Source organism: Centroberyx affinis, unplaced genomic scaffold (assembly GCF_046629955.1).
Source record: "Centroberyx affinis isolate AG114_WGS23_722 - 3 ecotype Tasmania unplaced genomic scaffold, CSIRO-AGI_Caff_v1 ptg000680l_1, whole genome shotgun sequence".
Lineage (NCBI taxonomy): Eukaryota > Metazoa > Chordata > Actinopteri > Beryciformes > Berycidae > Centroberyx > Centroberyx affinis.
The window spans coordinates 1-16,470 of record NW_027279301.1 but is presented as its reverse complement, the minus strand read 5'-3'; the positions used below and the strand labels follow the sequence as shown (position 1 = coordinate 16,470).

The 16,470-nt window shown below is 41.7% G+C and overlaps 1 protein-coding gene across 1 annotated transcript; it reads right to left on the bottom strand.

Annotated features, from left to right (window-relative positions):
* Window positions 1-7,461: 7,461 nt before the first annotated feature.
* LOC139643960 (protein phosphatase 1 regulatory subunit 15B-like) lies at window positions 7,462-16,321 on the bottom strand. The gene is made up of 2 exons (XM_071519284.1): window positions 13,502-16,321; window positions 7,462-9,945 (listed from the first exon to the last, which is right to left on the bottom strand). Exons 1-2 carry the CDS (start codon window positions 15,533-15,535, stop codon window positions 9,733-9,735), a joined length of 2,247 nt encoding a protein of 748 aa, XP_071375385.1. The 5' UTR covers window positions 15,536-16,321; the 3' UTR covers window positions 7,462-9,732.
* Between the last annotated feature and the right edge of the window lie 149 nt (window positions 16,322-16,470).

The following is a 16,470-nucleotide window of genomic DNA, read 5'->3' as shown; positions in this document are numbered from 1 at the left end:
AGCGGGTGAAGGATTTAAGACGTGAAGAGTCCCACAGCAGCAGCACAGTGGCATGGTGGGAGGAGACAGAGGTGCTGAAGGAGGCGTTTGACCTCTCTGACGACTAACACAGGAAACTGCTGCTGTTACCACATCCTACACAGAACAACTACAATCAGGATGACATTGTCACTCAACAGGTTCTATACTGAACAAAAATATAAACGCGACACTTTTGTTTTTGCTTATTTCATGACTTTTTCTATGCACACAAAAGGCTTATTTCTCTAAAATTCTGTGCACAAATTTGTTTAAATCCGTGTTAGTGAGCACTTCTCCTTTGCCAAGATAATCCATCCACCTGACAGGTGTGGCATATCAAGATGCTGATTAAACAGCATGATTATTGCACAGGTGTGCCTTGGGCTGGTCACAATAAAAGGCCACTCGAAAATGTGCAAATTTGTGAACAAAATTTGAGAGAAATTTTTGTGTGCATAGAAAAAGTCTTAGATCTTTTATTTCAACTCATGAAAGATGGGAGCAAAAACAGAAGTGTTCAGTATATATGAATAGAATTAGTCGATAACATATTGCATCGTTCAAGATTCAAGATTCAATAATTTATTGCCATGTCAACATAGTTGATAGGAATTTGTCTTGGTTCACTCTCCTACAACAACAATGCAATAGCAGCACACAATATACACACAGTAAAAACAACAGTATAAAACACACAGAATTTTACATTTACGGCACAGTCAGAAAACAGCATGTTATCCAGCATGTAGTAAAGTGCATACCGTGTTAAAGTGTTAGGTTAAGTGCATTTAGAGATAATCAGTGCAAGTTCAGATGCCTGATGGCTTGGAGGTAGGTGCTATCCCTGAAGCGAGATGTTCTACACTTCATGCTCCTGTATCTTCTACCTGATGGGAGGAGATTAAAGACCTAATATGCCGGATGAGAGGGATCTGTGGTGATATTTTTAGCCTTCCTGATTATTCTGGATGCAAGTGAGGAAATTTTAGATGCTCTGCCTATCACCTTTTCAAGCTTAGTCTTGTCCTGAGTGGTTGTGTGGCCATACCGGACAAGAATGAAAAAAGTGAGCACACTCTCAATTACAGATCTATAGAAGTGAGTCATGGCTTTCTGACCGACCCCGAACTTCTTCAGCTGCCGCAGGAAGTAGAGTCGCTGGTGGGCTTTACTGATTATGAGACTGGTGTTAAGATCCCATGATAGGGATTCGTGGATAGTGGTCCCAAGGAACCGGAAGGAGGAGACCCTCTCTACAACTTGACCATTGATGGAGAGAGGAAGATGGTGGCCTACTTTCTTCCTAAAATCAACAACCAGCTAATTAGTTCTTGAGATATTAAGTATCAGTATCCCCACCTCACCAGCTCTACTAATTCCCTGCAGTAGGGATCGTTGTAGTTTACAGATGTAGATATTCTTTTCATTGTGGAAATAACTCACAATGGCAAGATATGATTTTTCTTGCCTGTAATGAGCCCACAGCCTACTCTAAACTCTACTCTGAATGTTTATAAGCCCTTAATAAACAATTAATTAATGATGAGTTAATGTGGAGTTAATGATCAATCCATTATTATCAATGATTTGTCTTAATAATGTATTATTATTATTATGTGACAAATTATTACATCATTAGTAATGACATTAGTTAAATCTTTGTTTTTGATTCATAAGTCAAGAATAGTTTTGCTAATACACAATTTGTAAAACATTACCTAATGTAGTGTACATGTAACTTCCTAAGGAGAATGTGAAGTCATCATTATTCGTAATTAATGTGAACAAATAATATGTCGAGCATTTAGATATCATCTGTTAATGTTCAACAAAGTATTTACACAGGTTTTTTTAATTTTCTTATAAAATATTTGTCAGAATATTTCCACGTAAAACAATTAGATTCATCCAACTGTATCTTACCATGTTTATTGGATGTAATTAAATTGTTTAGGTCAAGCATATCTATATTGCATAGACCCAATGTGATTTGTCCCCAAGTCAAACATATCTATATTATGTTGATCTGATGTGGTTCATATCCTGCCTCCCTCACCCCCCTACTTGGTTTTTCCTTACCTGAGCCAGCGTTTGTATCCCCCCCAACACACACACACACACACACACACACACACAATGAAGAAAATAAGCCACTCTGGCCAGTTCTGGTCCAGATTTGGCCCAAGTCCGGTCCAGCAGGATGTGGCTCAGTGCTGGCCTAGTTACAGCATGTGATGTGGATTTGGGCCAGATCCGTTTTGGTCTGGGTTGATTTTCAGCGACCTGGGTTAGTGCCTTAATGATTTAGCACTTGGCTTGTTGTGTTGGCCAGTGGATGGGATTCCCTGGCCAATCTCGGCTGGGATAGTCTATGTAATGAGAGTTTGCCAGTGAATGGGGTTTTTCCTACAATCTCAGCTAAGCCAGACCATATGAATGGGCGTCTTTTGCACAATGTGTTACCATTTAATCAGATAAATGGGGTGACTGGATTATGGAAAAACAGTAGTTAGATAAGAACATTTAGCTTGAAGGAATACTGATCTCCTAAGGATAGTCTGGTTCCAGGAATATCAACAACTCAATGGCTTGTCTGTTAGGACAGATGAGCAAAGGCAGGAGTTCCAGTCCAGTCTTTTATTATGGGATAGCTTAGACTGGTTTATCTGATAACAGAAGAAAAACGGATAAAGGATATTAATCTAGACATCATAATTCCTAATTTCAATAATTAACAATCCAACAAAGGTAATTTAACTTCAAACACAATTACTATGTAAACCTAGGAATGAAGAAATAACTTTACCACTACTGGTATCAGTACAGCAAATAAATCATAAACTACTAAAGCTGCTATAAATGCATTTCAAACCAAAGGAAACTTACATATCGAGGGCTTGGAGCCAAAGGGGCGTAAGTGCGTTATAGTAGATTTTACAGGAGAGCCAAAACAAATTTTGATCAAACTTGGATCAGCTGCCATTACCACATACTAAGCACAATATTTTAACTTTTTGTGTTATCAGATTGAGCATTACTATAAAAACAATACTGCTACAGTTTAAGTTGAATTATATTTGTTAACTTTTTTAAAAATGGCAAAAGAGTGAAATACGCCTTTTTGGCACAAACATTGTCCCAATACAGCCATGCAGAATATGGGTGTATGTAAGTAAACAATTGTAAAGCACATTCATTTTAATACAAATCTAGCAATTACACTTCAATCAACACTGAAATATAAAACAAGATCAGAATGAATATCTTTATCTTGAAGTAATGCTCAGCAACTTTCACGAAGGCCTTTAAAATTGTAGACTACATGGAACATATCAAATTGATTGATACGTTTTTTCTGTTAAAAACTTTTAATAAACCTTTTTAATAAACCTCTATAGACATAAGAAACTACTTTTGATTCTAAACTACTGCTTTTTTTTTCTTTTGCTAGTATAATACATGTTTGTATGTGTCCCAGGACACATCACTTATTGGTGTCCTGGGACTCATTCACAGACCTGTAAAACTCCTCATAACACTGAGGGAGAACTTCAGCTACCAGCAGTCTGACTATCAGAGCTCATCTTGACCAGTTCACACTCCTAACATTATAAAATAACATTTTGAATCTATAAGCCTAAGTATTTTTTGGGAATATTAACATATTTACATTCATCTAATATTGACCTAGAATATTAATTAGGATATGAATAGGATACTAAAAATGATGAGATCATGCTGCCATGCTAGCATTACTTATGTCAGCATGCATTTTGAGCTGACCTAAGTGCTGTTAGAATCCTCTACCCACAATGCTTGTTCAGTGTCAAAAGTGGGGTTTTGCTTGGTGTCAAAAGGGCGTAAGTGCAGTTACGCCCCTTTTGGCATCAAACAAAACCCTACTTTTACTGTTACAGCTTTCAGTTGTTGTTTAAATAAAACCAATGGGTCATGATTTCAGTTGTGTCATTTTGGCACTGAAAAGATCTCATTGAGACCGCACTTACGCCCCTTTGGCTCCAAGCCCTCGATATCATATACACAGATCAAACTGTTGGAGGGATGAGGCATCCACATGAGGTCAGCCGGCTTCTTTGTTCTCAAACGTTTGCCACAGATGAGCTGGCTGCCTATATTGATTCTGAGACTCCGCCCATCCAGGAAGCAGTGAGGCAGGTAGAGGAAGGTTGAAGTGGGAGGGGATTTTCCACAGTAGTCTAGTGTCACTTTTTCCCTGTGTCCTTGTCCCTTAAGTCTCAATGGATCCTCTTCAAAATACATTTTTTCTAAGTAGTTACAATCTGGGTACCCAGAAAATGTAGCTAGGCAGAATCAAGGTTCATTTGGGATGGGGGGTGAAGGCTGATGGTCTCCCTCCTGCAAAAAAACCATCAAGAATCCTGATCATTCCTCAGACATAGAACCATGTAATTCCATTTAAAGCTTTCAAATGGGTGACATTTTCCAATCTGTGTGTTTTAAGCAGACTTTAAGTGATGTATAACATTTACAACCACTTTGTTAAGGCAAGTCCATCTTGTCCATCAAGTCCATCAACATTCATATTCCAAATAATACAGTTATGTATAGACTACGCAAGTTTTAGTAGGTCAGATGTTCAAACTACATGAAGACAGGATTTCAGACATCACTATAGATTTTAGAAGGAATAAATGGGAGGAAAATGCTGAAGCCTTGTTTAACACAGCAAGTTGACTGGGACATCTTGTTATTTCCACCAGCAGGGAATAAAATATACAGTAAGTCAATGCTAAGGTACAATCACACACAAGTGTTTCATCTCATTTTGCATCAATTTTGTGGTTTGGACACACTCCTTTTTGTGTCTTTTTTTATGATTTTTTGTGTCTTAAAGTCTGACACTCCACTGCATACTCTGTTTTGATGAATTTGCAATAAGAATTATGTTTTGGTTATGATTTGATATTGACCATTTTATATCAAAATGCAGCAAGGACTAAAATTTAGCAAGGAACAATTCCAATGTTCTGATGCTAGGATAACTCTTCTGTATGATGTACTACCTCATTTGACACAGTTATTTGTATTTTTCATGCTGTGTGTAATTAAGGAGTATCAAATTTTGTTAAGAATTTTGTTCTTTGAAAATTCCATGCGTTTGCCACTATGCCACTAAGTTCACAGGTGTGTATCTATGCTTGTGTGTGTGCGTGTGTGTGTGTGTATCTCCAATGTGAACGATGGTAAAGAGTTTGCAGAAACAGTGATGGTTATTTGCTGCCACCTAGTGGCTGAATCAGATTCACTGGAGACAGACTAGTGACCTTTACCTTCACTTGACTGATTTTCTAGACTCTGACATGAATAAAATATTTCTCTGTCCACCTCTGATAGCGAAAGAAACATCAAAACCTTAAGTTAGTGCAAATACTTTTACTGAAGCACAGATAAACACACATTCAGATGTATGGGCAATTTAGAGTCTCCAAGGTCTTTGGAATGTGGGAGTGCCTGGAGGAAACCCACGTCAACATGCAAACTCCACACAGAAAGGGCTGGAGCTGGGAATCGAACCCTCACCCTTCTTGCTGTGAGGCCACAGTGTTAATGCATTCATCTTGAAAAAAAACAATGCTCCAGATTTCCGTGTAATGACGAGATCTTTTGTTGTCGTAACGAGAACTTTTCTCTGTGTTGAGAAAGGAACGACAAGGTTGAAGTTGGTTTCTGAAAACTGGCTTCTCATCCAGAAGAGAAGGAGAAAAACTTTCATGCATGAATTATTCAATCACAAAGTAATATTTTTTTTTAATGTGTGTTTTTACTTTTAAACAAGTGAAACATCATGCCAATAACTTTATTTTCTCCAATATATTTTATTGTGAAGGAGTTAGGTATCTTCCCACCGCAGTGGACACCATGCATCAACGGTATAAATTGATTCAATGGAACTCAATATCAAAATCAGAATTTTTTTAAAAACATGTTTTTTCGGACCTATATTGAGTTCCACTGAATCACTTTTAATACTGTTGATGCATGGTGTCCAGTGGACAGGTGTATTTTCAGTCACAGAAAAAAAACATTATTAAAATCTGGATAAAAGTATTTCTAACATCTTATTTAGTTGAAAAATATTTTTTTTACCTGTCTGGTTTTCTGAGAATAAAAGGATTTAACAGATATTCCTGAGGTACTTGGTGCATCTCCTCTCCCCTCCGCCATTTTGAATTTATGATGCAATATCTCAAAATGACAAAGAGACCCAAAGATAATAATCAAATGGAATTGTAGACACATCTGACAGAGGCTTCTCAGGGGTTAAATGTTTTTGGGGAAGGCAAACTGAAATTCTTTGGGGTCAAAAGGGATGTCTGCTCTCCTAGGAGATAGACTTGGGCCTAATGCAGATTTCACCACCGGACCAGCCGGCCGGACGGATTGTGCTGCCATTTGATGTTGTAGTCATGGACATGAGCATCGTGGACAGTGCATGAGTCACAGAAAGTTGGACTATTCAGCATGGCTGCCATCAGGATGTTCAGCTAAGTCAGGAATAGGCAAGTATGTGTCATGGAGGGCAGAGAGTCTGTAGGATTTCATTACAATCAAAGACCACAGGAGCTGGTTGAAGATGTTGCCTGGGTCTCATGCTGAAATCCATAACAACATTATCAAACATTCTGCGGCAGCCATCTTGAGGAGTACCAAGCAACTGACAATTCAAGAGTGCTGATTTGATTAGATATGCCTCAAGGTGTTACAAGGAGGGAAATAGCATCTAACTTTTATTTTGATGACAACAAGCTCTTGAAATGCATGTGACTTTATGTAATTGCTACCTTAAATCTCCTCTATAGCCATTCTACCCTTTAGAAAGGATATGGATAATCAATGTTGTAGTGTGCTGCAGTGTAAATTCCTGCATTCATCCAACAGAGCGGCCACTGAGTACTTCCTGGGGTTCTTTTCAAGACTTAATGTGGGTTGAATATGAATTTAATGTTCAAGGAAAGACATTAATGCACGTGGTGTGTAGAGTTGTTGGTTATCTGGGTCTGAAGCAACAACTTCTGATTACTAACCATGGGCTTTCCTCTTAAAGATTAAAGGCAAACTGTAGTGAACTTGACCTAAAGCATTTATGAATTTGGACAATATAAAGTATATCAAATAAAGTAGTGAAATAGTGAGTCTCAGTCCAATCCCTGTCTTGATTAGAGGGACTAAATCAGTGATTCTCAACCTTTTTCATATCACAGACCCCGTAATTTAGTCCACATTGGGGCCACGGACTCCCATTTGATGAGATTTTGTCTTTTGGACCCAAATCTGTGAATATTTTTATTGTTAGATATGATTTTGTCCAGAATCCCATGACTATCTGTATTGTAGGTAGAGAGATAACAGTGAAACTATGATCAAAATAGCAACTCTACTACATTCTCTAATTGTGTTAACTTCTTGTAAATGAAATAAGGCTGAAGTTTAACCATTCATCAATTTGGCTGGGGACCTCCTGGAACCCCGTCAAGGACCCCTGGTGGTCCACGGACCCCACGTTGAGAACCACTGGACTGGATAGGGCTTTGGTCATCCTGGCCTCAGATGATGTATCAGCTTAGTGGGTTTCATGAAAAAACATTCTGCCAAAATGAAGGGCAAAAAAACATCAGTCGTCATTAAATATTGATTTTATTTCAACAGAATAGTCATTAAATTTTGTTGTGAGGAAACGGTTGCGCAGAACAACTAACCCGCCAAACAATGTATTACAAAAATAAAATGGATTTTGTTAAATTGTACTGACTAAGATAACACCAAGGTACGTCCTTTTTTGTTCCTCCTTAGATCCAAGTGCATCTTGGATATCTTTTATTCTGAGACTGGGCTCACAAAGTCCTGTGTCCCCTTTGTTTCTCTTATAGTCCCACTGAAGTTGACCCTCGAGTCACGTGAAGGAGAGAAGAGTCCAGTTACACAGCACTGTGCAGGCGTGAAGGACTTCCATTTAAACAAGACTAAGAGTCCAACAGCCCCGCAACATTTCATTTTGTGGAAGCGTCCCTGCTGGGAATCGAACATGGGTCTCCTGACTGAGAGCTGGGAGAGCTAGATGAACAGAGCGACAGACCCAACGACAGACATTGCGATCCTTAGAGCCTTTCTTAGCCCAAAGTCTCAATTTCTGTTAGACAACTGGGACATCTCCCATTCATCTAAAACCTCATTTCCCCATTTCTTTCTCTTGATGTGTATTAAAAAGACCAAGTGCCAACTTCACACCCAATTAGATACTGATACTCATGGCCACTGGGTTCAGGAAACAGGAGGAAAAGGACTTAGTCAGGGTCATGCAAATACTTTCCCTTAAGACCCTTATCCATAATCCTTTACTTCAGCCTTGGAAATAGCACTGTGAGCCAGAGGCCTGGTTGGGATTGGACTAAAAATACCTTATGGTTAGGTGTGGATGCTCTATGTATAGAAAGGGCATTCTTTTTTTTTTAATACCACAGTTTTCATTATTGAATATATTAACCAGACCTAAAATACTTAAGAGTCATTATTGATTATCAGTGATTATGCAAGTATTTGTGTAGTTAGAGGAACCTGAATCCATGCGAATCGACCCAATTTCTACACTTGCTCTTTATGAACAAGGTTTGGTAGATTTAGAGTTTGAACAAAAGATACTGCCCCTCTCCCTCTCAACTTAGTTAGGTTCAAGCACTCAACTAGCTGTATAAAAGATGAGCATTCTTTGGCATTGAAGGTAAAATCTGATATAACAGAGGTTTTGGCTGCCGAACTTGACTCCAAATACTAAGCCTGGTGTTATCAGTTTTCCAAAACACCTGAATCCTCAACACGGGTTCAAAGTTCTTTAAAAAAAAAAAAAAAAAAGGATCTTCAGTTGATTGGTTTTACTTCCCAAAAGAGACTCCCCACAGAGTTGTCAAGGAGCTGAACAGGTCAAACTGTAGTTTGACATTCTGCTGGTGATGCTGTGAGGAGACAGCTAAACTGAGATAATGAATCATAGCAAGGTTAGAAACACCTGGATTTAAACCTGATGAAACTGAAAAACAGCCAAAAGGCCAACTGACACTTGAAGTGCTTGTGTGTTTGGCTGTCTTGTGACAGAAGGAGGAACACCAGAAGTACAATAAATGGAAGGAAGAAAGAAAATGATTTCCAAAATAGAAAGGACTCCCTTGGCTTTAGCCCCAACACAGTTCTCAACTTGATGATTGTGACTTATTCTCAACTGAACAGGGGTTCTTCGTCACAGTGTAACCACAAGTTAAGCCCTTCAAATGACCAATAATACCTTACAAGTCAATATTTTTAATTAGATGTTTATGCAATTATGCAGTTGCCCTGAATCACGTTAAATTAATCCATTAATTCCAAAACAGAAAGCTCCAAAAACAGACAGACAGGGAGCCGGTCCATGCCCTGCACCACATCTCAAAAAGAAGACAATTAAAACTAAAGAGAAGACCAGTTGGAGTTGTAACAGAGTTCAGCATCTCTCAAGCAGTCTATCAGACTCCTCCAACCTGGTGTGTGTATATATATCTATATGAATGTGTGCAATAAGCTACGATAAACAAAATTTCTGACGAGATGTCACTGTTTGAATTCATAAGTGTAGGCTTGCATCTTGTGAGTATGTGATGCGCCGAACCGTGCGGCTGTCAGATCGGTCATCGTTTTTTGTCCTCAAGCTTCCTGACTGTACCACACGGTCCGACTCTGGTAAACCAGGCTGCGGTGCCGGGGCTGCAGGCAGTAGGCGATGCTCTGCTCCACCTCCTGGCACCGGCGGAGGAAGCGGCATCGATCCCTGGCCAGCTCCTCCCAGGGACCGCGCCGGTCCTCCTCCTCCTCGCCACAACTGGCGAAGAACTCCTCCACCTCCTCGCAGAAACGAACCTGGACAGGGGAGGGGGAAAGGTCTCGAGTTAAAGAGTGTCCGTTGGATCATTTAGCGGCGGCCGTGCTTGTCCAGACCTGCGCTAGAAGTTGAGAGCCAAAACGGGTCTTCAACAGGGTTTACAAAGAATTTGCATTTACAAAGTTTGGGTAGTAGAAGTGAAAAAGGCTCAGAAGTCCTGTATCAGGGTATTTGCGTGTTTCAGAAAGTCAACTCTAAGATATATTGAATAATGCTACATGGACTTGAATTTAATCAAAATAAATTAACAAAGAGCAGGCAAAAACAGATTATTTCTGACTGTACAAAGCAAATGAAAGTTAAAGTTAAAGTTAAAATGATAAAAGAGCAGTATAAGAAAAAGGACACCGGGAAATTAAATGTTTAGGGACAATTGTGTGTATTTAAGCTGATGCAATGAAAACAAAGTCTGTTCAGCAAGTTGTATAAACCCTGTCCTGTATTTATCTGAATAATGTGACAACAACTATGGAATCCTGTTGATTTGTAGGCTGATGTTTCACTTTCAGTTTTACAAACTTAAATAGTAAATAGTTTAGTCTGATCAGAAAAAGCTGCACCTCCCATATACTATCCAGCGGCAACACATTTTCTGAGATTAGCCTGATGAAATGTTAATTATCACTGTGGGGTAATGAAAGAAGCTAGTTAAAGTTAAAGAGGCTAGATCAGTGCAGAAGGATCAGGCCAGCTGAGCCAGAGGAGTTTAATCCTGCACTAACACAGCCAGGGTTAAGGGTTTGAGTCCCACTGTGGCCACCCGTGTGAAAAGTGTATACACTTTGGATAATGGCGTCCACTAAATGGCAGCTGTTATTATAATACCAATGTGACTGTAATCGTTGCTGTGCTCTCTTACATTGTATGTCAGTTCCATTTACTCTCTATGCAAACTTTGCTTTTATAAAAGACTACTGATACCACAGAAGCAGAATTAGAATTAATTGGAGAAACCATGAAATAACCAGGATGAGAGAACATCCAAGTTCTTAATAAGCAAGTCCCCTTAGAGAGAAATGTAGCAAAAGTGGAGCACAGCATCAAAGCAGTAATTATTAGCCCTATATGAAAGTCACATCTCTACACAGACTCCGAGCTTAAGGCAACTTAAGCTGCTCAGACTATCATCATTCTAGAGTATACAATCAGAACTTTATTATTCTAAAATGACTGCGGTATTAAAATCCCAACACTGTTAGGAGAAAGAGGCCATCAGATATTAGATTTTCTCCTCTCTCTCCGCCTCCCTCCCTCATCTCAACCCACTTCTATTACTGCAGTTGCTAGGTAAAACGCCAGGTCACAGTTTATGGCCGAACAGAGAAGGGCACAGTTGAAGGTTGGCAGGATTTTGGTGTTCAATATGATTTATGCAGAAAGTCATCTTGCCCCTACCAACTATCCCATATCACTCTACAGATACAGATTATTCTTCACAGCAACAAATATCAGAATATGTGAGGTGACATGGATCTAAAACTACCGAAAATATGTAGTCGCATGTATATTGGGACAGTACAATATTTTTTCATACTTTTCCACACTTTTTTTTGGTGCAATTTACAAATTTATCCAGACCTAGAAATAACCATTTTTCCCCACACATTTCCAGACCTGGGTAGGAACCATCAATCTTCTAACAGTAAACAGACATGAGTACATTATAAAGCCACCAAGGGAGACTGTGAAGTCTACACAATCGAATACGACAAGAGAGTATTTTTTCTAGTGTGGCTGTTTCAATGCTAATGAATTAGGGTCTTGGCTGTGGATGATGCCATCTGGTATGACATGAAGTGTATAAATGCAGCCTTTAAAAAGCACTCCGCTCTCCTTAAGAGCCTCAATAGGAAGCCTCCACCAGACCATCCCGGGCCAGGAGGGAGGGATGTGTTGCACTGGATTTACATCACTTCTTCCTGCAAACAAAAAATAACTCCCCCATAGTCGAGATGGAATTTCTAAACTGGAAACACTGATCAGAGGACGCATTTCTAGACGACCACAAATGTTACTAATAATTAATGAGATGTATCCCTTAATTATATCTGAACATAGGAGAAATGAGTCACTGCCTCCTCAGTTAGCTACTTATTGACAGCTTCTTGGTGATATAACTGTGGTAAAAAGGAACTCATGGATTCCAAGAAATGGCAGCCACAAATGAAATCACATGTTTTTTTTTACAATTTAAGTGCTAGCATGTGACTTGGATACAGCAGATCTATTTTGATAGATCTACCTTTATATAAAGTGCAACAAAAATTGCTGTTGACCAGCAGTTCCAGTTCCAGTCTAGTGTTATAGTTTAGCATACAGAAGACTACAATGACAAATGTCCCCAAACAAGCTGCTGGCTCAGTATGTGTGTGTGTTGGTCTGCGTGAAAGTGCATAGTTCATCAGCCCAAAGGGGACTGACCTTTAGAAGAGAGCACAGGAGGCCCTGTACGGTGTATCTGAGTCATATCACTAGTCATTTGGAGCCTTTCCTGCCTGTGTCAACCAGTAGTAAAATAAGATGTTCTAAATAAAGTAACAAGGAAGCACAACCTCTCAGTCTAAGATGGTTTGCATCAAAGTTTCAGTAGGAGCCATCATGACCTGGTTTGACTAGTCTACCAAGTGTTGGCCTCTAAGTCATAAGCTATTCAAATAACTCTAACATGCCCTGGGAGCAGTAATTCATTACACCACTCATTGTATTACTTTTTTCAGTTAGACTTTCAAAATTGCCAATTGTGTTTTAAATGAATAGAACTCTGTAGCCATTATATCATTATATCTGTGCAGCACACAGCCTGTGAAGGTTTTTCATGCTCAGAGAAAACTTGAAGCTCTGTTTATAAATGATATTACAATTATCACGTTTTCATATTGCATATTACCAGTACATTACAATTGAATACATTACCATTACTTGATAAACAGCTTTTATCAAGATCATGAATATTGCTTTTATACAACAATTCTATAAAAGCTATTTATCATGTAATGGTAATTTGAGACAAAAGATTATGATTGTTGCCTTTTGTTCGTCTCCGCCAACAAAAGCAGTTCCCTCAGGATTTCACTACCAAGTGTTGCCAAGCAACACAAACTGTTTATATTAGAACAGCTTTAGAAAGCGGATTGATACATATAGTAAAACTTCCCTGTCTCATGGAATGCCTCCTGTCCAATCAAATTACTTGACCGGAACTAACTGTTTTATAAGAATTTTTAAGAGCCTGTCTGATGCCAGTTAGAGTTAAATATAAGACCAAGTTCCCAAATTAAATAAACTGACATTTTTAAGACCTTTTACACTGAATGTTGATTTTTTTGACTTTATGATAGACAACTGTACGCCACTTGATATTGCGAAAACCAATACTATTACTGTAACATGTTACTACCCAACATTGCCTGGCACAAGTCGTCAAAATTAACCACACACACGGTGACTGCTGATTAGAGGGAGAAAGACAATCTAATGTATGAGAGAAGAGGGACAGAGAAAAAAGAAAGAAAGGAAAACAAAGAGCATATTGACCTTTTTCACTGTGACACAGCCCAGGGTGGTGGAGGTGGTAGAGGATGCCACAGTGCTGGCCAAGGGTTCAGAGAAGCCACTGTCCAGCCTCTCCTCCGCCTCCTCCTTCCTATATTGGGGCGGTGATACGGCTGCGGTATGGCGGGGGGAGGTTTTCTTGCCCCGGCCCCTAGCCCTGGCCCCGGGCCCCGCCTCGGCGGGCGCTCGAGTCCTGAGGGGGGCCTGGAAGTTGAAGGGGCTGTAGGGATCCGAGGAGGAACTGAAAGACGTCCACAGGCGAAGGCTCTCCGCTTCGTCCACCTCGCTGGCTGAGGTCGAGTCGTCCCAGGTGTCATAGCTCTGTGGCGGGGAGGCCGGGGAGCAGGAGAGGGGCGACGGGGCCTGGTCGGGGGAGGAGGCCGGGGTGGACTGGGGGGAGGCTGAGGCTGCTGCCGGGATGGTCCTCGGGGCGGTAGACGTGTGGAGGCGTGCGGTGAAGTTTCGGGGGTTGTACGGGTCCCGGCTTTGGCACAGGGAGCTCCACAGGCGTTCTGTCTCAGAATCGGCCTCGTTGTCCGAGTCAGAGCCTTCACTGTCGTCGTCATCTTCATCACCCGAGTCGGACAGCTCTGAGGAGCCCTCGCTGTCAAAGCCATCGTCATCCTCACTGGACTCTCCGTCTGACTGGCTATCGTCGTCATCTTCGTCGCTGCAGGGGCTGCCCATGATGTAGGCGATGGCCTTATTCTGGCACTGGGGAGTGGTGACCACTGTAGCGGCCACAGATGGACCCTCCTGAGTGGGTGTTTCTTCTTCTCCCTCATCCTCTGAACTACTGACGTCAGAGCCCTCCATCACTTCCTGTCTCTCCTCTACCTCCATACCTTTAACTGGCGTAGAGTCCCCCTCCTCAGAAAGCTCGCCCTCCGTTTCTGCCTTCATGGTGGCACGGCCTCCCTTCGATTCAGCTACCTGCTGTGGCTCCCCTTCACAGTGGGCTTTCACCATGAAAAGGTGGCAGATATGAGAGTGTTCCTCTTCCAGACTCGAGTAACCATTGTCCTGGTCTGGGGTCAGAAGCGCCACCTCACTGCAGGCGGTGGCAGCTCCTGAACTAATTAGATGGCTACTGATGCTGATGACGGGCTGGTGGTCTGGTGTGGATCCATCTGATCGCTGGAGAGACTCTGGTTGGGCTGTTTGAAGGCCTCCATTGTCAGCAGGCTCCTCTTTGTGGCCGGACTGTCCAGCGTTTTCTCCTGGCATCGATTCCCTGCTGCTGCTCTGTACAAACAGCTCGGTTGTTTTGGCAACGGTGGCTTTTGTACCAGCCGCCGGTTGCTGCGGACAATGCTGGCCTGTCACCGTCCCCTCTTTACCCCAAGATAAATTTGATGACAGGCTCTGAGAGCTTTCCTCGCTCGCCCAAAAGCCGCCCCACCAGGTCCTACCGACACTCTTCACCGGGGAACTCGCCGCCTCCGTCGGCCAGTCCTTCCCTGCTCCGGCGTGTTTCATTTCCTGAGTTGACGCCGGACTCACTAAAACGTGACTGAAAAAGCTCCTGGCGGTCGAGAAATACCCAATCTGGGTTTGTTGACTAATGGTCACGTCCACTTCATCCGCGTCTTGAATCCCTATTTCGCGGAGGGAGTCTGTGGTCAGCCAATGCAAAGTGCTCCCACTCCTCGGCTCCATGAGGCCGGCGGCTCCGTCATGCTGGCACCCCAGGTAGGCCAGACGAGGCGCTGGATGCTGCGTTAGAGGCAGCATGTCGTCCAGCTGCCCTAAAAATGCGCGTTCTTCGTCAACAAAATTATGCTTTAAATCTCTACTAACCCAGCCGGCTACATTATCAGACAAGGCAGAGTTCCGAGGTCGCCCCGGTAGGTATTTTTGGAGGAATGACAGTGCAGGCCTCGACACCACGGAGAGCAGGCTAATCCACGAGTTTTCCTGGTTGTCAAGTCCGGGAGCGGCCACTCCATGACCGGTCGGAGAGGATGGGCTTTGCCCTCCGGAAAAATGTCCCTCGCCACTCATATTCCTGAACATTTTGCACACTTCGTCCAAAACAAACAATGCGAAAAAAATAATATATATATTTATATATGAATTTAAGTGACCAACATAGCTTACTCAATCGTTAGTGCTATGCAATTTGCGGTTAGCAAGCTAGCTAGTGCTAATTTGACAGCTGTCAAATTGCAGAACAAGGCTGCAAAGAGTACAGTCTAGGTTAATTCTAGGAGCAGTTCCAAGCACTGTCCATTTTCACATGGGAATGTCTGTTTATTTCAGTTATCCATGTTTTTAAACTGAGCAGCAGACATACCAGTTAGCTCTGCTAGAGGGAATCCAGTGACTATCATTGTCCATGTTAAAGGCGCCTGTCGCGGCGTTCAGAGCGGGGACATTTTGCTGAGGGTGGTGGTGGTTACACTTCTTTCTTGTAGTGAGCCTCGTAAAAACAGGAACAGCAGTGGTATGGAAAGACAGGGAAAGCACTCTTGAATCGTCGTGTAAGGAAAAATCCAGGCCAGACGATGAAAGACAAGCCATTTTGTTTCTTTTATGTCGGTGAAAACGCCGGTGGCGGCTGGAGGTTCCCTTCACTTCCAATGGTAGCCGGTGACGCTAGTAGGTTAGCTTAGCATAAGTAACTGAACACGAGAGCGATAATAGATTCAACAAAACAGCGATAGATCCGAAAACAGCTGTCGTTAACGTTGCCCTCGTTATGTTACTGAAACTGACTTCCAAGTGTTAAGATTGTCTTGCTTTCCCTCTCAAAGCGAATTTTCTCAGTCGTGTCGTTTCCTCGTATGGGGTTGCGCTTCAGTTGAGGATTTCATCAGAAAGTTTAGGGACCGTCGCAGAAGAGTTGACGGTTGTGTAAATGACACGCCAGGGAGAGTCGATTGTGTTACTGCTGCGAAGGAAGCGTGTAAACCATATGGCGCACATAGGCTTGTTACATAATGAAAGTG

Bases quoted from the DNA above. Each gene is read 5' to 3' on its own strand.
- LOC139643960 (XM_071519284.1), bottom strand. From the start codon at position 15,535: ATGTTCAGGAATATGAGTGGCGAGGGACATTTTTCCGGAGGGCAAAGC. The intron at 9,946-13,501 runs GTCAATATGCTC...TCCCCTGTCCAG, and splicing joins GCTGTGTCACAGTGAAAAAG to GTTCGTTTCTGCGAGGAGGT.